Genomic DNA, 27,252 nt, shown 5'->3' with positions numbered 1-27,252 from the left:
GTTCTCACTCTCCCTTTGTTTACAGACTTGTCCCCTGCTAGGTAATCTGCTTTCCCTCTTCATCTTACCTCTCTCTCTGCTGCGGACTGAGGAATGCAGCCTCGGGGGGGTAGATGAACACCCCAGAGCCCAGCACCGAGTGCCTCTGTCCATGGCTGCATAACTCCCGCTGTCTGTGATGGGTCTCAGCTGTCTCCAAGTCCATCACCTTGAATGGCTGGGCACTTCTTCCTTCGCTCTCCCTTCTAGATTACACTGCCTTCCCTCTCAGTCTGTAAACAGTTAATCACACATGGTGTATCGCAGTGAATTTGCTATTCAGTCTGTCAAGAATAAATCTATAGTAGCTGATGCATTTAGATTGCATACTTAGCCCAAGGACAGTATTTGCTAAGCAGACCCAGAATGCAACTTTCTCTTGTTGGTGTGTATTTAAAAAAAAAAAAAAATATTAATTGAGATGGAAACTGACACTTGGTATGAACACTGAAAATCAAGACAAACTGAAAGTCCTTGGCAATAAACATCACTTTGTGTACCCAGTAACTAGACGAAATGGGTGTGCCACCTGCCAGTGTTAACCTGCATGGTGTGAGGCTTCAGTGTGTGTCAGCGCTGCACTATCCCAGGTATGCGTGTGACTGGGCGTTTCTCTTTTCACAGTATTGTAGGAACAACAGCTGACCTGAAAATCCACTCTTAAGAATTGGCTCCAACCTTTGGATTAAGTAGTAATAGAGTGGATTTTCTAATATAGTGAACTGGACTGCTTTTGTTGTATCTATAAATAATTTCGTGATTCTCTGGCCCTCATTTGCAGTGTCAAGTTTGCGTCATTTATTTTATATTGAAAGACTAAAAAGTTACATACTGTACAGCAGCTGCTATAGTAAGTAGCATAGCATATAAAAATAAGCAGTACTACCTCAATATTATTGTATAGTATAGCTGTAATAATAAAATCTCTGTGTTACAATGTAGTTACTCTTCTACTATAGCATAGTGTTAAAGTTTAGCTGCTGTGGTTAGTAATACTGAACCTTGCCATATGCTGTAGTACAGGTTCTGGCATATAGTACTGGCAGGTGGTTTCAAAAAATCCTCCTCACAAACTGGTGGCTGTTTTGGCACATCCTCCAATATCTATACCCTATATACCTTCATAAAACACAGAGGGGGAACGGCAGCTTTCACATGAGTTGAGTTCTTATGATTCCTGTGCATTGACTGCCAGCTTGAAGCTCTCTGTCTCTGTGGGAGATGTAATTAGTTACAGTGGGAAAGGCTCAACACCTACGAGAGAGCTTGCATTGCTTCTGATATGAGACTGATGGTGTGTCCAAGTAGTGTCTTTTATTTATTGCACAGAATAGGAAGGTGGTAATATAAAACAAAATAAAACCTCGCCAAATCACACACCATAAAGTAAGAAATAATGTAATTCTGATTTAACGTCCAAATAATTCTGTAATGCTGGGTAGGTGTTTGTATAAGTTAGTTGATTCTTTTGTGGTCTTAGCAGCACTCCTAAAAGTGCAGGTGTATGTGAAGCGTTTAATTGATTTTGCCACATTTGTGCCTTTCCTTGAAGCTGGAGCTACAAATCCCTGGTTTGTAATTTCTGCAGCATTTGTCTGGTTTAAATGTTGGTATTTACACACTTGATGAAATTGGTTCCTCCAGCACTATGAGCATTATATTATTATTATTATTTGTGTATTTAGCAGACGTCTTTATCCAAGGCGACTTAGAGACTAGAGTGTGTGAACTATGCGTCAGCTGCAGAGTCACTTACAACAACGTCTCACCCGAAAGACGGAGCACAAGGAGGTTAAGTGACTTGCTCAGGGTCACACAGCGAGTCAGCGAGTGAGCAGAGATTTGAACCGGGGACCTCCCGATTTACAAGCCCTTTTCTTTAACCACCGGACCACACAGCCTCCTTCAATTCGGATAAAAAAAAAAAAAAAAAATTCTATGAGACCTAACTAGTGGCATCTCTAGCAGTCCCTGTAAAAAACATGCGAACTAGCTACTCTCTCCATTAGCTAGCTCACAGTGGAACCTGGAATGGATCAGACTACTATGCAATGAGAGTCTTGATGTATCCATCCCTGCGTTCCCCATATCTCGTGTCCTGTAGAAGAAAGGAAATGGGCTGTGCAAATAAAAAACCTTTAGAAGTCCATCTTTACTATGTTTTGTTTTAGCACCTCTATGCTAATGGGTGTGTGTTGAAAGTTATGGATAATTCAATCGATTTGGAGCTGAATCCCTTCCACAGCACCACAGACATGCCTGTCTCACCCTGCAGAAGAGTCAGGGGAACAATCTTTTAATCGTCTTGTGTTTTGTTGGCCCAATGCAATTTCCAAATGCATGTAAACAAGGCAAGGTTCCTAATGGCTCAAATCTGCGGTCGTAGACGTGTAATGCTACTGGCCGTGTGAAATTGTGCGCTGATTATAATTTAATGAACATGCCTGTCTAACACAACTTGCTAATTCAGAAAGAAGCATCATCCAATCTCAGAGCAGCGTTGTGTTCCAGAGGGTCTGGGAGGTGTGGTTGGTGGAGCTGCGTGATGTACGAAGGATAAAAAGGAATCGTTACATAGGCCCGCATGAAATACTTTAGCTGGCAGTGAAAAATCTTGGCTCTTCTGTTGAAAAGCTTTTGTCAACTTTCACATTCTCTACTCGACCACACCTTCCCAGCAATGCTGCATTATTTCAACTCCAGACTTCCTGTTTGGTTGTTAATAAAATATTTAATTTAGGAATTTGGTTATGCTACTTGTATATCATCTGTTTCTTCCTAATATTTAAGCCTTGTGAAAGGCAAGCTGAGGAATAAAAAGCCAGCACTGTCCCTTCCACCAATGATGGTTACAAACGGCGATCTGCAATTCTATTACAGAGCATGGCTGTCAAATTGCAGTTCCCATGCACTGTAGCTTCAGTGCTGCCAAGCTGCAGTTCGAGAGGGTGCAGTAGTCAAACTGCATTCTTTCGACACTGTGTATAATATAAAGCTGTTTCACTGCAGTGATAAATGGATGATCTGTATTGTTTTCTTATGAGGGCTGTCAATGCCAGGCATACCATTATAAATTTCTAGGTGGAATACTGTTTGTGGAGTGACTCATGGCAGCTGTCTTGCTTTTGACTGTCCTCCACTCAAGTCCTTTATTCATTTATTTATTTATTTATTTATTTATTTATTTATTTTTGTTTTGTTTTGTACTGCAATTTGCTGTGCTAAACCCCTTACACCACTTTGCTGCTTCTGGAAATTAATGATATGCAGTAAAAACCGTCCACTACAATTAACATCAAGAAGCCACAGCCCTTATCTCTGAACACTACAAAAGCGATGTGTGATCAGACAAATTGATATCATTAAACAGAGGTCTGCTTACACTGTCCGATACAGGTTCCTGTTTTGGCTGTAATATATATTGTAGTATAGATATTGGGGTTTTCCCATTGGCTTCTTCAGTGTATCTTTTAAAATGTACCTGTTATGAAATGCACATCCTTAAAGTTTACTGTTTTTATTCCTAGCCCCGAGTGCTAATTCTGCCATACCAGCTCAGTAATTCGTGTTTAGTAATTATCTCTGAGGTATCTATTCAAAGGGACCTGGTCAAGTTAGACGACTTTAGAAAGGATTTTAATCCGCAAAGGACGTGTTAAATAAGGTTATCAAACTAAACAATGTAACAAATACATTTTTGTTTTTAAAGGGGGGATTTCCTTTTAAGTAAGTTCATCTCCTCTGTCATTTTTCAGCTAACTGCTGTCGTCTAATTACCATCGGCAATGGCTGTGCCTCCCAAACCAGCTATCTTGCTAATTTGTGTTTTTGCAAAATCCAGTGGAATATATTATAATGTGTATATAAATAGCTTCACTGCATATCCCAGCGGTGTTGACTTGCTGCGAATTGTATTCTCCTTCCAGGCGGATGCAGGCATTGAGAAGCTGGAAGGCACAATTTAAAAGCCTTAGGGCCATGTTTGGTGTTTGGTATGTGTATGGGAACCTATAGCTATTTTTTTATGTATTTTAAAAATGTCATCAAATATGTTTTATTATTATTGCAGGTTGAGTGAGGGCTAACCCAGGGTTTTGCAGCACAAAAGCTTCCTAACCTAATATCTGATTGACTGGACCAGACTGAGTTTAGGAAGATTCCTCTTTTTACATGTAAAGAATATAAAAGACTAATAGAGAGGCTGTTCAGGAGTGGCAAGCCACAGTATAATGCTGTGTTTCATAATAAGTGTGTGAATAATGTCTGTACCTATTGTACTTGTTTTACCAGATGCTAAGAATTTAAACCCTTTAATCCAAATGATTTGTACAGGTGCACCTATATTGCAGTTCAATAAATGTCAGCTGGTTCACAGTCCCTCAGCATTAACCACTAGGCCCCACTGCTTCCCTCACAGCCCCTCTGCTCTAGCCACAAAGCTGCACTGCTTCCCTCCCAGTCCATTTTTGTAACCACCAGACCACACTGCTTGCCTTCTGGTCCCTCGGCTGGAACCACAGCAACACTGCCACCCTCAGTCTCGATTCTCTTAACTACTGGGTAAACTGCTTCCCCGTCCCTATCCTCTACAATAGTCATCTTTCCATCAGATCACTCTGTACGCTAGAAAAGCAATTACATTACTGAGAAGAATCCTGACATGTGTAGATGAGCAGTGTGTAGGCGAATGGTGCCAGCGGGATGAGTAAGCCGTAACTGGTTTGTGGGGAGGGGGCGGGGGTGACGTGCGTAGGCTCCCCTCTGTCTTTTCGCGCCTCAGCTCTGCGTGGGAGTAATTTCTGAATGAATCAGGGCCCTCATATGCGGGGGCTGTGTGCTTGCAGGGAATGCTAATACAAAGGCTTGTGCCTGCCTCTGCCTCTGCCTCTGCTGACAGAATCTGCTATTTCTGTTACAGTCCATCATGGAGCAGTTCAATCCCTGTCTGCGGAACTTCGTTGCCATGGGGAAGAGCTACGAGAAGGCACTTTCCAGTAAGTCTCTTTTAAATAAGAATACTTTTTTTTTTCCTGTCTAAATGTGTCTCCTTTTCCAGGCATTTGGCAAACTGTTGCAGCGCCTTCAGCTACTGTGTGTTTTATTTTATTTTATTTTTGTAATGTTTTTTTTTTTTAAACTGGGTAATGAGAGCCAGAATTCTCACATAATGAATTGCAGGGACATATCTGTCTTTTATAGAAATACAAATCCGTACAGAGTGTCCTGATCTAATTGAATGACTTCCAGTGCTATTAAACAGTTTATATATAGCAGACACTTATCCCAAAGTGCTTGCTGCTTTGAAATATGTGCACTGCACAGTATGTTCTGGTTGAAAGAGATTGTGTGCTTGCTGAATTCTACTGTCCTCCACTGCAGTAAAAACCGCCCCCCTGAAATATGTGACAAGGGTTTCGAGGGAATATCCCAGTTACATACATTTCTCAAGAAATATATTCCATAAGGGATAGAAAATAACTGTATGCAAGGGATTCAGGGGAATACATAAAAACAAGTGAAATTCATACAATTAAACTTCATCTGAAGAAAACTGAGAAGACCTGTCTCTCCCTCGTACATGGGAAAGGCACTGAAATGGAGTTTGATCCTTAACTAAATACACCTTATCCATTGCATGTGATCTCCTTGTGCGGGGGTAGAATTCTATTCCAGATGCTATCCCATGTTAAAGATGGGGATGGGGATGGGGGAGGGGATACTTGGGTGTGGCAGAGGAAAGAGGTTGAATAATTCACCGGGGGTAAATGCCCCTATTTCTTGTTAGCATTGAGCCATAGCTCAGGGAATGCTTAGCAACCCACACTAAAAGAAAATATTTGAACTCTTGAAAAACGATCCAGATGGACTTTTGGTGGTGGTCTTCTTTTGTTATCTATCCAGAAGCTATTTCCCCTGGGTTATGCTGCTTTGGGATTTGGAGGTCCTAACTACTCTGCTGTAGCCCATGGTGGAAAGCTACAGTCACAAAGAAAGGCATAATAAAACTGAGTTAGACATTCGAATGGAAGAAAAACAGGACATCTTCCTATGTAAATAATCCACTGCCGCACCCAGCACCTTCAGCACCAAGACTTGAAGCAAACAGAAAATATTTGAAGAGATTGTGGAAGGATTAAGTATTTGGGTTTGAGTAGCTCAGTGGTTAGTGCTGGGCTGCAGTGTGGAATAGCACAGTAGTAAAGGTGCTGAGAACAGTGTTTGAGGACAGTAGTAGAAGAGTTGCACATTGTTGCTTCCTAGTTTAGTTATTTCCTTGCCATCAGGTTTTTAATCCCCTGTCCTCATCACAGACCTCAGGGGAATCGAGGAGATTTAGCCACTAATCCTCCTGAAGTCAGGCTAACAGATTTGGAGTTGCCTTTTGACACCAGCAGATTACTGTTTCCTTGAAGGAACCCTTTCCAATCCTGTATTTAGGTGTGAATCATCTAAAGCTAATACATTTATTTTTGTCATCAGCTCCATCATAGCCATTAAAACAAAGTACATATATATATAATATATATGGGAGCACCACCACCTCATGGCCCATCATGGTCATGTGATGCATTAGCAGCACCCACAATACTCGCCTATGGTACCTCCTTGTTTTTTCTTGCTAAGGTGCCCTTGTGTTACACCATCTAGCCTTGAATGTATTTGATGCCACCACTATAAACTGAATTGCCCAGCCCTGTATTTTACCTGAACATTGGTCTTGAGAAGGAAGGGACGATGCACAGTAGCAATCCTGATAACTTTGTCCTGTGACTCCTGGCAAATTGAAGGATGACATCCATCAAGAAAGACATGCATATGGTCCCTTTTAGGGTTGCTAGATTCTGCTCTTTAAAAGATATTGAGAAATCGACGACCAGGATTAATTTCCACAGAAGCAGCATGAGATTCCCAAGTGACCACCCGGTGTGTTTTGTTGCAGCTAACGGGCATCATTGACATTTTGATAAGTGGAGCATCATTTAACATTTACACCGTCCGTCAATAACCTCTTTGCAAATGGCAAACAGGAAGATAAAAACACTTACGTTCCAGGTGTACATGTAAATAAGTTAATTCATGACACTTGATGACCCCTTGATTTATTTAAATTCTCTAACTATATCATAAGGATAACTTATTCTAATTTTGTTAACCGCAGAAGTTCAGTCTAAATGCAAGTGTTATTTCTACACATAATACCCTACCAGATTATTTTTATGACGCCTCCAATATAAAATAAGAAACTGAAGCTCCATTTGCTATGTGTTGAGCTTCATGGCCAGTGTGAAATGTCACTGCTCTGATTACGCGCACGTCTAACTTGACTGTCCTCAAAACAGGGTGCAGTGGTTTGTAGCCAAAGCAAAGAATTCTTTTTTTTTTTCTGTGCAAGAAATATTGATTTATTTTTTTTATGTATCAAATTACTTGTCTGCTTTTTTTTCCCCCAAAGAAAATGTAATTTGGTACTTAATGGGTTAAAACAGAACCTCCTGTTTCCTGAAGCCGATTTTCAGTTTTCAGTTCAAGGTTGCTGCGGAGTCCTCAGCTGTCCTTATGTTTAGTAACTATCGAGAGCACAGGTCAGTCTCACCAGCAATGTTTCACTCGCACGGTCACGCTCTCTGCAAAGTGTTTTAACTGAGTGTGTCTTGCAAAAACTCTGTTAATCCTGTTACCTATGAGGACTCCTATTTTTTCGCTAGGCAGCACAGTAGGTATGCAGCTCAGAGATAACAAACCAAGGCAAAGGTTCTCTCTGGTGTCCCAGTTAAGTCCCTTCAACTGATGCAGTAGCCCCAAGTAGACCGCACTTAATGTACTGTAAATTTCAACTGTGCATTAATTGCAATTCACTTTCTTACAGCAGTGGCAGTTACCTGCAGTCGTATAAATAACTTTGTATTGCATGGGTGTGTTGCTTTACTTCCAAGGCTTTTTATTGATCGTAGAGCAAGTGGTGGCTGCACTACCATTTCTAGTACTACCTCTAAGAGCCCTATGTTTCACTCCATCAGGTTGTAAGGAAATGGAAGGGGGGAGGGGTTAATATAAGATGACAAGTTTCAATCTTTAGCTTGCAGAGTAGCTTATTCATTTGAAATGTATCCAATTGGAAATGGTGGTGGGGTCAGGCAAAAGCTTTCTGGTTCCAAACCACTTTTATTTCTTCTGGGGAATGGCTTTCGGAGATTAACAACCCTGCTGCTACTTTCTTTTTCTCTATGCAAAATCCTTCCCTTTTTTTGTTTTGCATTGAATTGAAAGATACGATGTGTAGAAATAAAGCTGTATGGTCTGTGCACAGACTGGTGGGGTTGGGGGATTGCTAAGAGCGTCATGAGTCACACCTGAGCTATAAAGGTCAAAAATTAAGCTCTTTGTGGTACTGTTGCTGCAATAGGGATCACACTGTACAGTATATCTCTGCACAAATGAACAAGAACATATTTTACCCAGTTTTGTAACCTTAATGCTGTTACTGTGTAGGCCCAATGTGCTTTTATTTATTTTTATTTATTTTTGCACTGCTGTTGATGGTGAAAAGCTTTTAAACACTGGGGCACGTGGGGCTGTATTCATCAAGCATTCACGGGCCGCTAATTGCACTGCAGTCCTATGTGTTTACTGGCTTGCTATTGTTATGAATCCAGCCCCTTGTCTCTATGCAGTAATAGCCGCTGGTCGTATTTTGATGCCCAATGCTTCATATTTCCAGGTGTGACATTTGCAGCAAAAGGCTACTTCGACGCACTGGTGAGGATGGGTGAACTTGCCAGCGAAAGTCAAGGCTCTAAGGATCTTGGTGAGTCACAGAGCCAGTGTCGGCGTGGGTTAAGGGGATATACAGGAGCAGGTGTAGCCAACTCCAGTCCTTCTGCTGGTTTTTGTCCCAACCTACCATTGTCTTCCAGTGCACAGGATTAACTTGAGATGAGCAGAATAATTGGATATAGTGTTCCTCTTTTAATGTGCTACTGTTTACCTTTGTTTACTGTGTAGCATTACATGGTTTCTGGAAGAAAGAAAATGTTATGCTGTTAACAGTATTATCTACAATGATTAGCACAGCTGGACTTGGTTTGAACTTAATTCTGTGCTGTTTTGCGACACTGGAGGACCAGTCCTCTGTCTGCATGGTGCAAGGCTGCTAGGTGGAATACTGGGAGTGACTGGGTGGGCGGGAGTGAAAACCAATGTGAATCAGATGGCATGGCACAGGCTGATTAAATGCTTAAACCACACGGAGAACATTGGCAGACTACAATATGCACAGCTGAGCCTGTATCGAGTGGTTTTATGAACCGTGTGAGTAAGAGGACAACTTTGATTAATTTGCTCATCCAAGGGAAGTGTCTTGCAAATTTTTCATTTGTGTATGTTGCTGTTTAATACCAGTGACAAAAAAAAAAAGTAAGGTAATGTTGGTGATTTCTTCTAAAAGGTGCAAATGTGCTGAAATTTCAAAATAAATAAATCATTCACCCTTGAAGAAATTAAATGAATTAAGAAGTTGGAAAAGGAGAGAGAGCTCTAAGCTCTGGCCATTGCACAAGAGAAAATCTAAAACTTTCATACTGTAGATGAACTACAGTAGGTACACATCCGACCTCCGTTATCGGTACCTGGTTCACTGTAAAGCTCTTCCATCTAAAGACCACACCTTTGTCAGCTTTGTTTTGTTTTTAGTTTTGGAAAATTGACCAAACAAACATAGCCTACATTTGTGCAGAAGACCCAAATATAACACAGTTGCTATAATTATAAAACAATTTAAAATGTCCTTGACTCCCAAATAAGATTGTTTCTTGTCTAAAACTCTTTTCTATATTCTATAGAAGTCAAATCAAGGTGTAAAAAGTATTTCAGTTGAAAGTTCAGGGCGTTCTCATTTGTGTTGTCGGAAACCCCCCAGGGCTGTTCCCCTCTCCAGTTGCCTCCTCTTAGACACCTACACCTCTGTATACCTGGCCCTATTGTTTACCACTCAAAGCCTGTTTTTAATCCCATTCACTTCTCTCATCTCCCACGGTAATAGGACAGGCCCCCTTTCCCACCTCTATCCAGTCAAGCTGAGCAGGCAGGTCCCATATTGAAGGTGCAGGATTTTTATTAATAAGAATTTAGTTCTCTGTAATAATCATTCAATTTTGATATATGTATGCTTTTATTCAGATTGATATATAATATTAACAGGGGACTGCCTTATGTATGTGGGTTGTCACTGAATAATAGTGAGTCGAACACAGAGCATTGGGTGTTAACACACCACACAGGCACGCAGTTTTATTAAACACACAGGTGCTGCATTGGTAGCCCTACGCTTTTTAATAAAGAAAATAAAACAAAGCTAAAAATAAGTTTGCCACGCAAGGCGAGCACTAGCCTCATTAAAACCTACTACACTATGAAACCCTCTCTATACTGACCTACTGCTTTTGCTCCCAAAGTCCCGGCCTCCCTGGCTGGGCAGAGTCTTCACAGGCACGGCCTTGCATAGTAGTTATCCTGTGGAGCAGATGCTCTCCTTCTCGAAACAAAGCGCCCGTCCTTTTGTAGCATGGCGGTGCAGTCGCCTCGCTGCGGCGCAGACACTTTTTGACTGGCACACAGCTTCCCTGGGCATGCCCCCTAGCCAATCCGGACCTCCAGATCAGCTCGGTGCCAGGCCAGCCTACCTGCTCAATTGGTTGCCTAGCAACGCCTCTCCTGTTACGCGTCCTAACTGCACACATCCGCTCAAGAACCAGCAACGGGGTTCTCCTTGTCAAACACATACGTCAACAAAAGGTATGATGAACAGTCAAAATTGTCGGACCAATTTTTTTATATATAATTGTGACAACTTATAAACATATTCGTTTATAATTTGATAGCCTAATACAGAACAAGAGTAGTATTTACCACATCTGGACGAGCCCCCCTGCCAAATTAGTATGGTGTTGGTTGTAAAAAAAGGCAATGAAGTAATCTCTAGTTCAAACATTTTATATAGGCTCTGTTCTTTTCCACAGCCTTTCTGTCTTCTCTGCCCTAATTTCCTTCCTCTAGCTGTAAACACATTCTCGGCACTCAGAACCCCACCCAAACTGGTTATACAAAGCAGAGGTTTTACAAATGAATAATTGTAACAATGTGTTTTCAAACACATACACACACATTATACAAAGTAAATGTTCTATAGAAAATAAAGCGTATTGCAACAGAGAATGTGTGCTGTGGACAGTGGGGGTCCCCTGACCTTCATTCATTTAAAGACTGTCTGCAGATTCCTGTCTGTAAATCCTGGCAGTTGGAGCACTAATTGGCTTTCAGACTCTCTGAACCCAGACAAACACCATAGAAAATAAATTTGATTTTTTTTTTTTTAATATGTATAAAGGCACAGCAGACCATTGGCTGTAGGCAGAGTTTTCTTTACAAATAAGCGATGAATGGCAGACATGCCAGCTGGTACAACACCATGATGAAGTGGCTTCATTTTTGTTTCTGAATATCTTCTGATTTGAGAGTTTAACTCCTTGCTGTGATCTCTTCACTGCCTGTAATAGCAAAATCCTGCAGAAACAATGCCTTGGTGCATCCTGTTTCCCTGTAAAGAATGGTGCAAGGCAGCGTGGCACAGACTGAGCCACTTTGGGGCAGTGCCAAGGCAAAGGAAGCGCTCTCTACTCTGCGCCCAAATCCGATTTAGCTTGTGGTTTCAGCAGAGGCTGAACAATGGCCTGTTCTTTCAGTGCCTGGAGTCCGACGGACAGGGGCGAGTTTGAATGAACGTCAGCTCTATCAAACGTGGCCTGTGTGTGAAACATGCACTGTAGCAGTCTAACGTTATTCAATTCTCACTCATTCGGATATCTGACCTTGGCATGTCTGCTACAGTGGACCAAAGAGGCCAAAAAGATCAGGAGAGAAATACTAAAAGTTGAGGGCAGTATGCGTGAATGTGTGGAGTGGAGCAGTAAATGAAACCCTCCTCTCACAGCAGCTGCGAGAGTATAAAGCTAATACAATGAAACTACCATCTGCTCTCAAATTGAATCGCATCAATTGAAGGAACAAGGTTGGGTTTATTTCCTGCTGGAAACAGTAAAAGGAAGCTAACATTGCTCTTTTCAATTTACTGCAAGTCCTTCAAGAGCCATGTGCAATGTCTTCCTTTAAACCTCTGCTTTTATATACTAGCTGGATTCCTGTGTGGAATCGGAAATGATTCATTTTAGTTTCTTGAACCATTGAGGATGTGTGATGATAAAAAAAGAGGTATGTCATTTACGTGTATTGTGCAACAGGTAAGATTTATGAAATTTATTTCAATAGTTTTTTAAAGCTATCAGCTGCAGTGTGTGTTTGGTCTACTGAGACTGAAGTGTTTAAAGTTACTGGTGACATTTGAGAAACCTTGCCCATGTTTGCTGTACTGTGACACTTGCAGTATGCTCGGTGTCTATTTTTAGCCTTGGAAGAAAAAGTACAGTAGCTGACAAGTCTTTAATCCCCAGTGCGTTTTCAGTTATATAACAAACATTTTCTGAATGCCTGCAAGACGTGGCCCATTTTCAATGCTGGGCACCACCTGCTAAAGAAGCAGGAGAGTACTCCAATGGAGGTGTCAAAGGAGGTCCCCAGGTCATTTCATTCCATTCCCTTCCCTTCTGCAGTTTCTGCACGCGGCACTGCAGTGTGCACAGTACAGCAGCCTGGCTTCATTTTCACTCCAGCATCTCTGCATTGGCTTTGTGTGAATGTCACCGCAGCCAGCCAGATGCTTGATCAGTAGATTCATAGATAAGTGGAACTCCAGGTACCAGCAAAGCAGTGGCTTTTCAATAGGCAGCTTCTGGAGTCCTTTTAATAAATAATCCGTTCCAGTCAGTCCCCAGATTACCCCCTGCCAGACTCATTTTGCATATACAATAACACACATCCTTTACAAAAAACCCTGATCTTACAATTTCCCTGTCTGGATGCGTTCTTTCTATGTAGAAGCATCATTGATGTCATTTTCAATTTCACTGAAAAGTAATGTTTTAATGGTAACCACTTGCATTTTTAAATTACTGCAGTTTCCTGTTACCTGACAACTTCCTGTGCTGTAGGTCATCCTCACTCTCCTGGTCTGGCTACAATCCTAGGCACACTATCTAATTACAACAGAAAGATGTTTTTTTCCACTTGGGATTTTTCCTTTTAAAATATACTGCTATATATCACTCTTTCTGCAGTGATTTTTAGAGGACAGAGCTTTGAAACACTTTTAAAGTTATACGTGTAAAAAGTTGTCGGGATGTTTTAACAATGTCAAAAAAAGATAGGTACATTATTTAAACAGTTGTAGCAACACGGGGGATGCGTAATGTTATATTTTTCAGAACCCCACTATTTACTATTTAAAGTGGAATTCGTTTCTGTGGTGCTTCTCTGTTGTACCAGTCCACACTCCCGCACAGCTCCACCTTCAGTAGGAGTAGGAGAGAGTGGGCGAGTTGGGATTAGACACGACTCCCTATTCTCCGCAATTCAAAATAGATCAAAGGCATGCCATTAAGTGGGCTGATGCCTGCATAACAAATAACTTTGTAAAAAAATAAAGCCCTTGCATATTTGCAGACATTCTTGTTGCTGTCAGCTGAGATCCCAGTGAAGAATTGCTAGCTCCTGCTCTGGATCATTACAGAACTCTGGCAGCCACCCCATCCGCAAAATGCACCCTCCACACACGACACCCCCATCAAACGGGAGCTCTTAATAAGAATACTGTGAAAATCAGAATTAGTGTCCCTTCTTTCTGCCTGCTAGCCTCCCCCTCCCTCCACACACACACACACATGCCCACTCACCAATATATATATATATATATATATATATATATATATATATATATATATATATACACACACACAGGCTTTGTGTCCTAGTTCTATGTTTCTGATAATTATCCCTCTTCCATACTGTAGTAACTCCTGCAGACAACAGCAGTTTGATGCAACAGTAACAAATGTTATGTAAATATCATAACACATTTTTATAGAAACATTTTCTGTTTTCTTCTGAAGCATTCTTGCAGTATACAGCATGTGCTTGTTTTTATTAACGTGATTTGTATTTATTATATAAGGCTATAACTAGGCTGGGTGAGTCAGTGACAGCTGTAAGTATCCCGCACCCTGAACCATTTGACCATCTTGTGTGCCCATTACCCCTTGCAACCAGGAAGCCACTGGTCAAGCTAATAATCAGACTTCCTGTAAGGCTGGCGTTCAACATAATCCATAATTTTAAACGCACAGTTCAATGATATTTAGAAGTACCAAAAAGAAACAGGACCAAATCTTGGCCGCAGTTTACCTAACAACGTTAAAATCCTTGTTTCAATATTTACAACACGTGTTTCTTTCACATACCCTTGAAGTGTGTGATTTCCTAGCAGAGATTCTGAGGCGAGTGTAGTGGATAGCTCTGTATTCTCAACAGTAACTCGTACAAAGTGCTCAGGCTCTTTTTCAGTTCTCCCTTGTTGACTGGTATTATCAGTCAGTGTCCTGTAAGGGAAGGGGAAAGCCCTGGTTTCGGGGGGAAGGCTGTATTTAACAGCTGCCTTTTAGTGCCGCGGACTGCTCTCTGTGTAAGTGGGGCAAGGCAGGATATCCTGCCCATTTTAAAGCCCCCTGCGTCTTATTCACTCTGCTCGCTTCTGTAAAGGGAAATCATTTAATAGACCCTTACTGTACCTTTGTGACCGCTATAGTGACTGCATGGAGATCATTTCCCCAGCCTACACACACCGGGTCTTGGTAATTCACCGACACCACTGCACTCCAACAATAAGAGCCTGGCTTTGCTTTACAAGCAGGGAAGAGAAAACCAGTCACAAAGAGAGAACTAAAAACAAAGGAGAGAACAGAATTAAAGCCATTAAACAAGCTGCAAAGCAGGTGTCTGCTTAATCTTAGTCATTTTATGATCGTAATCTTGAGGGCGCATACACTGAGGTACACAGGGAAACGACAGACAGATGCCTTCTCAATGTCATGCCTACATTTACATATGCTTGGTAAACAGGTCATCAGATTGTAATTCAACAATATCTGGTGGTATTAAACCTAAGTGGCTGGTTTCACACACCCTGGTTTGCACTGATCATAGACTACCTAATGTTAACATAGGTAGGGTAGGCCACAATTGGTGCTAATTGCAGTCTGTGAAACCAGCCCAAAGTCCTTGTGATGAGCTGTGGCTTGTGATTGCATGGGCTAGTGAAAGTTATATCTTATGAGCTGGACGTCTTTTCACGACCACTTGTCACATTAGTTTACGCATTCTTTATCACACCTTTCCAATATTCTCAGACTAGATCATGATTGGCTACACTAATGAAGGACAGTTTGACTAAATGTAACGTTGCACGTGCTTATTGTTCCAATTGATATAAACATACGCACTTTTTTTTTTTTTTAATAATATTTTATTGGTATCCTTTCAGGAGATACTGGTGTAGTCAATACATTTTCTGGTTATTTTAGGGAGGTACGTGTGATTTATCGTGTTGCTAATTTGTTTAAAGAGTGCAAACTCCATCTGATGGATGAAGAGGAAGCTTGGATACTTCTCTGTGCGTTTTGTTTCCTGCTGAAGGGGGATGAATACAATACAATGTTGAACACAAAGATAACGGCATGCGATTTAAATTCAAAGCAGATGTTCTGATACCACTGGACAATTGCTCTGCTCACAGGTTCAATGGAATGGTACCTCATTTTCCATGGAATCATACTTTTGGAATTCCTGTACTTTCAGTCTGTACCCCTCTATACCTCTCTGTTACAGAATAACCAACTCTTCCTCTACCCTTCTATACATCATAACAGCATCCCTAACTCACTCCATCTAACCCCCTCTAGACCTCACTGTCTCTGCAATGCAGATAACTCTATTTCTAGTACACCAAGGAGTTAAAGCCTGCTGACTGCTGATTGTAATCTCAGTGTGTCTCCATGGATTTATAACATTGGCATGAAAGCAATCTCGTAGCCAAGCGCATTTACCCCCCAGCTTTGCCTAATCGGGGGATCGTGCATTGCATTCTTAATTTATTGAATCTGTATTGAGATTATTGTTTGATCGGGAGGGCATTGCTCCGATTGCAATTCTATATATCGCAGCTGACGGGAGACCAGTGTTGGTCCAGGCTGTCTGACATGTCTCACTGCTCTGGGAACACAAGCTCATTTTCAGGATGGATGGTTTTATCACAGCTGCCTAGCGGTTAAACCTGATCCATTGTCTTTTTATTTGAGGTGCTTAATGCCACGGTTGTACCTTTTTAGTAAGGTTTGTGTGTCTTTGTTTTTTTTATAAAAAAAAAAAAAAGACGAGCAAAAATTGTACTAAGAATTGGCTGCGCAATCTCCCTACATTCTGCTGATATTTGAACCAATTTACTGCTATTTAACTCTAGTTGTTTCTAAAGCAGGAGAGGGGTGGAGCCCTCCCTCCCAGATAAATAAATCACAGTGGATTTAAAGTTCCCTTGTAGTTTTCACTAGGGGTGGGGGGCAGGGTTCACTGCCAGCTTGTGTTGAGTATTTGCTTCTCATTCTCGGCAGATCCTGTCGTGCGAACTCACCCGCAACTTGAAATGCTTCACAAACTTGCAAGAAGAGAAACTTAAGCACAGTTGAATGTCTCTGCTGAAATGTTGGTCTGACTTGCCTAGGTTTCTTCTGAGTTTCACCTTTGTTAATTGATGATGATGATAATAATAGGTCTCTCAAAGTGCCCACATGCTGAGTTCTGAAGAGCCTTCCTTCCTGGGTGGAAGATGGCATTTCCACTCTGAACACTGTTGCAATCCAGCTGTAATGCAAGCCTGTGCATCAGGGTGATCACAAACACAGTTGGAGACAGACTGGTACCTGATGCAATCAACCAGTGATGTATATATTTAAAACCCATTTTGGGACTCCACAGGAATCTCCTTCACTGAAATTGACGTGTGCCATTGTACCACACGACACAGACTCTGCCATTGTGAGAAGCTTGTTTTTAGCAGAACACTGCTAATTGCAATTTTGATCAATGGTGTGTTGAAATTTATCAAAAGGGAATGGGAATTGATTTTAAAAAGGTATTGGAATTGAAAAAGAGGAAATAACTGCAACCCTAGTAGCCTCACTGATCGTCAGATGGTGACTGAAACCTCCCAATCCCAGGTAAAGATCTGATGTGATAATGTAATGTCTGCTCAAACCTGCAGGTAGGAAGTGGGTCAGTATTTTATTATTATTAGCGTCATTGTGGTTTGAGGCAGAGTGCAAAATCCTGTCTAATCCTGTTCTTTTTCAGAGAGAGAGATTCCGTTGCCATGATCAGGTGATCACATGCAAAGCTGACTAGCCTGCCTCACTGTGGAGAGAGTTCATTGGCTGCGAAGGACTATCTTCGCTTATTTCTCTATATTTTACAAGGTGTCCGCTGTCATTTTAACAGCAACTTCATCAAGCTCTGTTTAAACTGGTAAAACTGTCCATAAACAGACTAAACTTATTGGCAAGTCTGGAGTTCAGGGACAATACCCCTGTGTGAACTGGCCTGCTGCAGTTCTGTTTGGCTGTATTGATTAGAAAAACTATAATCCCTTTTAAAAAGTGGTTTCTGGACTACTTCTCAATGGAGCACCTCTTTAGATCACCAAGGGAAATCATCTTGCTCCCTCAGTGGTTGTTTTCTGTCGGGCGTGACCACAAGAGTTGTGATTCTAAATAAATCTGTGCTGCTTAGCTATGCAGGTGAATGGCATGGGTGAACCTGGGCTCAGCAGTGTGCAGGCTTGTCTGTGCTGAAAGGGAAGCTTGCATCACCCCTAGCTTTCCTGTTTAGTATTCCGAAGCTGTCTATGAACTCAGTATGAAAATACAGTAGCAGCTTGATGCGTTCCTGGTTTACTATGAGTTTTTAATAAGACACATCTGAGCGTGTTTCTTATACATTGTGGCTAATCAAGCTAATGGTAAAACTTGGAATGGGTGAAACTGCTATGCAGTAAGAGTCTTATTTTCATCCAATAATCTGAATTGGTTGACCTACCCAATGGACCAAGCGTGACATTTCCACAGAATAGCCCTACTAACCTTTTGTTTTTTTTTAATGGCCAATTCTTTCTCCACTAGGATATTGTTGTTTTTTGTTGTTGTCGGCACTAACCCCAGTGCAAACTAACGTGGGTAAAGTCTACAGTGTGTGCAGCTAGCAATGTTCTCTACTGAAACAAAATCCCATCTGTGTGTAACAGTTTGCATTACATGGTGTTTTAATTGATTGAAACCCGGTCAAACCTCTTTAGTAAGGACTCGGACAGGACCAGCTAAATGGTGAACAATGATTTCTCCCCATGCTGCGTGCATAGAAAGGTATCTCCTCATTAAACCTACACAAAACTCTGTAGTTGCCCTCAGTAGTTCTCTCAGTCCTGGTCCCCTGTGATTTTTAATTATAATTTCTTCTTCGGTTTAGCCGCTCAGCTTCACCAAGGAAGACAAGGTGTTGACATGTTTCTTAATTCACTTTAGGTGACTCATTTTAAAAATACCTTATTTTATTTTCAACTGCCAGTCCCTTGTCTTCAACCAACCCCTAAGCCACACTAATTTTCTCCCAGTCCTTCAACCCTAACCACTAGGCCACACTGTCTCCCTATCTCTAACAACTAGGCCAAACTGCTTCCCTCTCAGTCCCTCAGCATCAACATATAGGCCACACTGCATCCTTCCTAGTCCCTCAGTTCTAACCACTGGGTCACACTGCATACTGAGTGCTGTTTGTTCATGGCTACCCCAGTTTTTAGAGGAGGGAGCCCCTCTTGTATCCACTCTTTTTTTTTTTTTTTAAATAGAGTAAACAGACAGGCCCTCTCTGGTTCTCATTAAAGGGGTTTGACTGTCGAGGGAACCTCTCTGTGTGTCTCATTATTCCCAGGTAGCTGTTCTCACTGTCTCGAAGTCTTTTTACTTCTGTTCTTTGCTCAATCTAGATCTTTTTGTTCCTTTTTTTTACAATGCATTGCATATTCAGAAGAGGCAGCATGTAGGTATTAACAAAAAGAAAAAATCACCCCCCCCCCTCCCCCCCCCCGCTGCATGGCTCAGTTTGGTTTTGTTTTCTCTTATGTTTGAGTTTTGCTCTTTTTTTCTGTTTTTACATTATAATGAACCCTTTTAAAACCTATAGTTTGATTATAATAATACGCTTGAGTAATTAAAAAAAAATAAAATAAAATTGATTTATTTATTGATTTTACGTTCCCCCCATTAAGTGTGATATTTTTGTTGTGTTCTTGTTAATCTCTCATGACTTGACAACTCGCCATCCCGTTCATTCTGGCTTCCTGTCCGCCATGTTTGTTGGCTGCATGGTCTTGCACGGTGTGACTTCACAGAGCTGGGAGTTTTTAATGCCGGCTCTTTTCTCTCTCTCTTTCTGTTTTGCAGGGGACGTGCTGTTTCAGATGGCAGAAGTACACCGGCAGATTCAGATGCAGCTGGAAGACATGGTAGGTGTCAGTCTGCTGCCTATCCACATATACATAAAACAATGTTGTATTGGAAATGTGGTGTGTGCGTCTGTCTCTCTGTGTAAATACATCTTGAATCAAAATATACTTCTGATCTATGGTAGGCATCGACATGCTGTTGGGTAAGGTTCCTGTAATTCTAGGAAATTAACCTCAGTTATAAACAAATGTGGAACTCTTTGCTTTTGCAGACTTTTCTAATGCTTTTTATGGATGGGCACGGTTTGTAAGATTCAATAGAGGAACTGGTGACAAAACCCAGAAGATGAAAGTCTTTCCCTCCCTCATAGACAGGAAGGGGCTGGGTGTCCTGTGGACGTTTCTGTCTGAAACAATGATGCAGGGAAACCAGCTCAAGAGAAACCATGTATTTTTCAGCTCTCCTGTTACCCCAGTGAGAACCAGACTTTTCACCCCTGTGCTGCCGCAGAGTACAAAAACAGGAACCTTTTATATTTAGTTTGTTAAATGTGGTATAAGAAGGTTTGGTTTTAAATATTTGTTTTAAAACAAGCTTGTAGATTCCTGTGAATTGCCAAACCCCAAAATATAGAACTCTGGAAAGGTACCGAAACCTAGTGACTTTAGATTTTTGCTATTTTTCTTTTAAAATTGAACAATGAAAAAAATAAATAAATTATGTCAGAATAAGTCAATGCTGCATCAGGGGGAGAGGAACAGGATGTAATAAGATTTTTTTTTTTTTTTATAATACATTTTTTGCTGAGACAGGTTTTTCTTTTTGCGTAGTGCACCTCAAACCTAACCCCTTCCTCTCTGTATTCCAGCTAAAGTCCTTTCACAACGAGCTGCTGACAGAGCTGGAGAAGAAGGTGGAGCTGGATGCCCGATACCTGAGCGTGAGTCCTGCTATACTTCCAACATGATCCCGCTCCTGTCTCCCCTGCTATTGTAACCATTGACCATCCATTAAACCTTGTTAGTCCACGGACAACACATGGCCTGAGACCACGGTCATCAGTGGACCTCACTGGTAGTCTATCTGCAACCGCCTGTGATATGGTCAATGGGCAGGATAAGGCTTCTTATTGAAATCTCTTGATTTAATGAGGGGTTTTGTTATTGTTTCATCCGTTATCTGGTTCTATTGATCCGTACCTTTCCCTGCCACTGCTGCAGTGCTGTGGAGTTCTCTCTCCAGTCACGGAGTGCTGCAGGGGAGCGTGGAAGAAAACGCCTTTTAATTTACTGTGCAGCCAAGCTGAACCTGTGATAAGCTAGCCACAGGAAAGTTTAACAGCCTTCCTAATGCTGTGTTTTTTTTACTTGGTTTTTAAAGGCTGTGGAGAGAGATGAGGAAAGGTCAGTCTTTTGAAGCTGTTTCTCTAGAGGCATCTTCCACCCTGCCTCTTTTGATTTTTAAGGACTTGTTTTTGAAATACATGACTTCTGCTGAAATACAACTTGTACTGTAAACTTCAGGCTCTGGCTATAATGAACACTTGATAAATTGTCTGTCAGACTTAGATACTTGATAGATGTGCAAATGCAATTCTGTGTGTGGCCTACGTGGGTGCCTTCCTTGTGTGTTTGTGCGCTGCAGGGAAAGTTGATTGGTTTTTGAAAAATGAGCCGCACTGTTTGAGAACATTTATTCCATCCTGATGAGGCGCTGGAGGCTCAGATGAGCAATCCTAGCTTAGCCGTCGGGTCACAGTTTATTGAGACTAGTTCAGGGCCCCATGTGCTGTCTGTCGGATTAGTTTTATTGTAAAAGAGATGCCATCTTGTGTAGTTTGGGGGTGAGAGAACTGGGATTAAATCTGAGTGACTCGGGCAGCAACAAATTGTCCCAAACAACATATTTTATGCAAAGAGACACCTGACACTTACTAACTTACTGGTATTATAAACCACTCAAAAAAACGAACACTATCCGTCTTTGTAACCTTCGGATTTGACAGCAGAGGGGACTGATGCCCTCCAGTGTCATTCATAAGTAATGAATCCATTCCTGTACTGAACCTTCCCAGTGAATGGTTAGACAGACAGAGGGCTTCCGTGTCACTGTCCAGTGCGATCTGTCCCTCCCCATTCACCCTGTGATTTACTCAGGCAGACAGACAGATGATCCGTTTATCACAAGCAAAAAATGGATCTGTGCTGTAAAGGCCCTAAGGATAGATTTGTATCTTTCTATAGGCATATATTCTAATATTCATTTAAAAAATCATATTCACTTTTTCTCCTTTTTTTTAATTCAAAACTGATGGACTATCCATATTCTTCAAGGAATTACATTTATGGAACTGACTTTGAGCTGATGTGCTCTATATTAACTTACCCTCAGTGAATTGGGTTCCTGTTAAGTTTATTAAACTTTATTCAGTGACCTGATTATTTTTTTTTCTTCTTTTTAGTTTTGCAGAAAAATCCACCTGTAGCTTTTCCTTTTTCTTACTGTACATTTTGTTTTCACTGACTGTCACTCTGTCGCCCCCTATAGGCTGCTCTGAAGAAGTACCAGATGGAACACAAGAGCAAGGGCGAGTCCCTGGAGAAGTGTCAAGCTGAGCTGAAGAAACTACGCAGGAAGAGTCAGGGCAGCAAGAACCCACAGAAATACGGGGACAAGGATATGCAGGTACAGTAGGGATGTGTTTGTATCTAAGCCAAACTAGAACTCCAAGCAGGGAAATGATTTCACAGGTATTATTGCTCTTATGAAGCAATTTGAAAACCATTTTTTGCACAGGATTTAATTATAATGGGTGAAACTTAAAACTTCTGTGTTTAGTGAGATTCCAGCTACTGGTGAAAATGATTCCGTCAGTAAAGTTTACAATTACTCTTATGAATTGAAGGTTGTCAAACTGAAGAGCACTACTCTGCAGTACATCTGACCTGAAGCAGTGTCCCATATAGTTCCCAACCATGCCAAGTTTAGAGGAACCATCACCTACAGTATGTCCCACACCCCTATTCGGCCCCTCCTCCCTCCAAGCCCCCGAGCAGCTCCCAGCTGTGCTGCAGCAGTTCGCTGAAGAAGGCAGGTATCGGTGTGACGCACTCCCTGCTTTAGCGGCTGTCTGACAGCTTGTTGTGTTGAGTGCTCTGTATTCCCGTGGGGCTCTCCAGCTGCTTCAGCCTCCCACAGCGCTGTGGATTATCACACCTCCATTACTCTCAATACAGCAGCCCCGTCACCCCACTGTCCAGACTCCTCGCTTTCCTGCTGTCCCTTCATTTATTTTTTCACCATTTGTTCATTAATAACCTCTTTGTTTGTTCTCCTAAACCGCCTCCTTGTTCTGAGTTTGTTCCGATTTTTTTTTTCTTTTTAGTTTCCTGCTGAACTGAAGGTGATCCAGACCCATGTTTAGCCAGACGTGCTGTAGTATCACACACAGCAGGGCTTTGGGGGTGGAAGTGGGTTTCCTGAGTAGTAAACAGAATATCTGTGGGATTGCGCAGTGAATGCTGCAGTACTAGGACGTGCTGGTGTGTGTCTGCTCAGGTACTCCATGAAGAGATTAGAGTCCCTACAGCCATCCTGTAATGAGGTTGTATTGTAGGCGCAGGTGTTTTGATAACCCCTGGTGTTCTGGGTATCCACCTGTATTTTAATCTGGGCATGACAGGTTTGGGGATTATGGTCACATAAATATCTGAATCCCTGCAAATGTATTAGGCAGTCTTAAAGAAATAGGCTTCCTCGAGACTCAAGGGATAAAGGAAAATCATCTTGGGGCAAAACTGTCTATTGTTCATGGCAGGGAGTATCTTAAGCTATTTCTTCTACCAGCACCCAAGCATTTAGATTGTTTAATAATGACCTTTCAGCAGTAACCAGAAGAAACCCTGAACGCAGTTTGCAGGGAGACACTTAATAAATGTGCTTGTTATAATGGTGCTGCAGGAGACGCTGCTGTAATTAGGTTTTGCCAGCACTAGTCCTAGTCATAGGCAAATTAATATCCAATTTATTGAAGCAGGGAGCCGGAGTCGAATGATTAGGTTTGTTAATGAAGTCGTCACGTTTACAAGACAGTTCCGCGGGAAACCTAACAGAAGGTGTAATCCACATACAGTAGAACTGAGTTACATTGCAGCAGACGAGCAGTGTCGCCCACACAGAGGTTTTAATTTTCCGGGTAGAATTGTAATTTAGGTGGAAATGAAACTGCCCTATACAGCAATTCCCTGAAGAAGACAAACGTTGTTGAATTGTATTTGATTTATGAATTGCTGTTGCTGCTTTTAGAATCCTATAGTCGAACAGAATAGCAGTGCAGCAGGAACACACATATTGGAACATGACAGTCTTCAATGAGTTTATTTATTATAATAATAATAACAACAATAATTCAGTATTCCTGCTGGTTTCTAACCCAGCAGTACTGTGGATGCACCTGCACTGTTAATTTTATGCAGTGAATCTCCACCAAACAGGTCTATGTTTGCTGTAATAACAGGCTTTTTTTAATTTAAGGACCCAATACTATTGACTGCATCTTGTTAACGGAGGGCCTGAGGCGTGCCTTTTAGCATCAAATTAATTGCACTCTTGGCAGGTTTGCAATAACATTTTCCAGTGGCAGGTGCTGTGCTGCTGCAGGAATAAATTCTCCACATTATCATGTGCACATACAGTATAATGGGCATGCTTATTTACAATCGCAACAGCATCGGAGGCTTTCCCCGGATTATGGATGTGTGTGGTTGAAAGAGTGGGCAGGTCGTTGGCTGAGCAATTACCAGAACAGACTCTTCAAAGTGTCTTTTTAATATTGCACGGTTTGGTACCCTTGGGCAGTAAATTACAGCGTTTATGATTAGGATTGGAATAATGTTGCTGGAAAAGTGTGTGATTCTTTATTTTATATTATATTGTAATTTGCTCTCGGCATTATGTCATGACATGATAAAGGGTTACACTTCAGGTTCCCTTGTCGTCCTTCCTGCGTGCTGGATTAAGAAGGGGGACCTGCCAGGAATCTGTCTGTCCTGAGAATATAGGCAACTGACATCAGACGCTGAATCTATTCAGTAAGTCACTCAAGGGAATTTTTTTTCTCCTGTAAAGCACTACACAAAACCTTGGTTTTACACAGCCACAATGTGTGTCGTGCTTTCTGCTGAGTGAATGGAAAAAGTTCCATCCAAAAAATGAACCTGAATCTTTACAGTTCTGTCTTTTGCCGAGACCTGAACTTCCTTAGCATCCACGGTCTCCTCGTTAAGATGCAGAAAGCTGTAGGTGATGTACATTGCAGACTGCTCATTGCAGTCCACAATCGTGTTCTGCTGAACTCTGAGCAGCTGCTAACTTTCTAGATGTCTGTCACTAATATCTTTTCATTTATCTATAGGTTGGCCATTTAGGCTTCCAGAGTGGTTATGTACTTAAACAATTAACGATTACTTCAGACTAAACCCTAATTTTCAGAATGGTAATATCTGTTGCTGTTAAGAGTTTGTGGAGATTTTGAAGGACCCACTGAGAGATCGCCTTTATGATTCATACCCGTGTTCTTTCTCTCGCCTCCTATATTTAGAAGCCTCTTGAAATTCCAGCATTCAGCTCCCTTGCTTAGTGTTTGACGCCTGCTGATCAATCTGTCTTCGCTTTCTCTGACTGCTAGTACATTCTGTCTGTGCTGTTGCTAATCATGAAAGATTTGTTAAATGTGACTTGCTCTTTAAGAATGGCAACAGTACACTGAAGTTACAACCGTCTGTCACCAGGCTGTTGGGTATATAAGAAATCACCCACCCCTTGAGCACCAGGAGGCTAAGAGATATCTTTAATTTATACATATGATATGAAAGAGTGTTTTAAAGACTAGACGTGATGTAAAGTAGTGACACCCAGGCTGTCATTATCCCCTTAACAGAAAAGGGAGAGGAGTTTGATTCAGTGTTGGGGGAGATCAGTTTATTATGCAGATGTGACATGTCTCTGGCAGAGAATAAAAAGCCTGTCTCTTCACATGGGCGATCAGAGCAGGATTCAGTTACCAGATAAACCTTTTTACCTCCAGGACAGAGTATTTCAGGTGTGTGTTTTATTGTGCTTATGTACAGGGTCAAACATGTAACCCTGTCAAAACCTTGAGGGCATAGGCCAAGTACCTGAAATATTTAAGTTTTTAAAGAAAACTGACAAGTAACTTGATCCCCAACTTTCATTATTGTAGCAGTCTCTTCCCTTGTGGTGTTAGTAGTAAATTCACACTTTATTTCAGTCTATGCAAAGTCCTCAAACACTAAAGTTAATGCCTATATTTTAATGCCATCAGCTATATTTTCTCTGAACACATACAGCCTGAAAAGGACTGAAGTCATTCTATTTTGTATCTTGTTCTTAATTGTACTGTAATTCTTGATTATGTATTTTTTGTATACAACTGTAAGTTGCCCTGGGTAAGGGCGTCTGCTAAGAAAATAATAATAATAATAATAATATTAAATGTGATTCCTTGCATTGTTTATAGTATAAACAATGCAACGAATCACATTTTTAGGCTGTATTTGTTCAGAAAAAATATAGCTGATGGCGTTAAATTTAATGTTATATTTGTTAATCCTATTTCTATTGTATATCTGTTCTCAAATAATAAATTATGCATTTTGTAATCTCCATCAATGTAAAAATACTTGGCTTGCATTTACTATAAGGACATTCATAAATTAATAAGAAGTGCTTAAACCTAATATTATTTTATGTATGCAAAGGTTTGAAGGTATTCATATTTTAAATATATATATATATATATATATATATATATATATATATATATATATATATATATATCTATATCTATATCTATATCTAGATCGTAAATTAATATGAATTCACAGATATGATGGGGAATGGGGTATGCATGCTACTGCAATGAACGTTAGACCAGAGACCTTTTGGGAAGAGTATTGTATGGTTTTGCATTTGCAAATCAGTTTTACTAGGAGCAACATGCCCATTTCCGGTGGAAATATTTGCATTTTGTATCCGAAACAAGAAAGGAGCTATTGCAGTGCTCCAGGCTGGAAAAAGCTGATTCTCTGTTTTGGTCAAATACATGCAAAGTGCTGAATGTGCAGTCAGCAACGTGCCTGTGTATTACTAATCCTAGCCTTCAGCAAAATCCTTTTTATTATCCTGTATCATCATATATAAGGTCGTTTTTATATCTCACTCTTGATTTAAACTGCTTAGATGTGCCAATGTCGTTAGCAGTGCAGATGGCATCTTTTGCAGAATTGCTCATCAGGGTATGAGTTAACCTGAGGTTTGCAGTTTGTGTGCAATACACTTTAATACACAGTAATGGCATGTATACATATACATTCCTGTGTTTTCCTCTGCAGTATGTGGAAACCATCAGCAGTAAGCAGAGCGACCTGGACAGCTACACAGCTGCGGGATATAAAACAGCGCTGTCAGAGGAGAGGAGGAGGTACTGCTTCCTGGTGGAACGGCAATGCGCTGTCTCCAAAAACAACATTGCCTACCATGGCAAGGTGAGTGAGGGGTTCATTAGGGAAGGGTGAGGGAAAAGCGGGCAGACACAACAGGGATTATCGTTTAACTGCAGCATCAACAGGGGCTCCCCGCTCAAAATATCAGCTCCCTGTGCTAGCATAATGGCAAGCAGCCATTTGGGGATTCCATTGTACAC

At 41.2% G+C, this 27,252-nt stretch overlaps 1 protein-coding gene across 7 annotated transcripts in view; it reads left to right on the top strand.

Moving 5' to 3' along the window:
• The window catches only part of LOC117424646 (brain-specific angiogenesis inhibitor 1-associated protein 2-like), a 49,531-nt gene that overhangs the window by 5,785 nt on the left and 16,494 nt on the right, over window positions 1–27,252 (top strand). For 6 of the 7 annotated variants that reach the window (XM_058992374.1, XM_058992372.1, XM_058992373.1 and 3 more), the window contains exons 2-7: window positions 4,958–5,033; window positions 8,759–8,845; window positions 19,527–19,588; window positions 20,398–20,469; window positions 22,077–22,214; window positions 26,942–27,094. In XM_058992374.1, the coding sequence (XP_058848357.1) occupies window positions 4,958–5,033; window positions 8,759–8,845; window positions 19,527–19,588; window positions 20,398–20,469; window positions 22,077–22,214; window positions 26,942–27,094 (588 nt within the window). The remainder of the gene's footprint in view (window positions 1–4,957; window positions 5,034–8,758; window positions 8,846–19,526; window positions 19,589–20,397; window positions 20,470–22,076; window positions 22,215–26,941; window positions 27,095–27,252) is intronic. The other variant, XM_034041235.3, reaches the window with a different exon arrangement.

This window comes from Acipenser ruthenus, chromosome 19 (assembly GCF_902713425.1).
Source record: "Acipenser ruthenus chromosome 19, fAciRut3.2 maternal haplotype, whole genome shotgun sequence".
NCBI lineage: Eukaryota > Metazoa > Chordata > Actinopteri > Acipenseriformes > Acipenseridae > Acipenser > Acipenser ruthenus.
The sequence above is the reverse complement of the archived record's forward strand: the minus strand, read 5'-3'. Positions and strand labels throughout refer to the sequence as shown.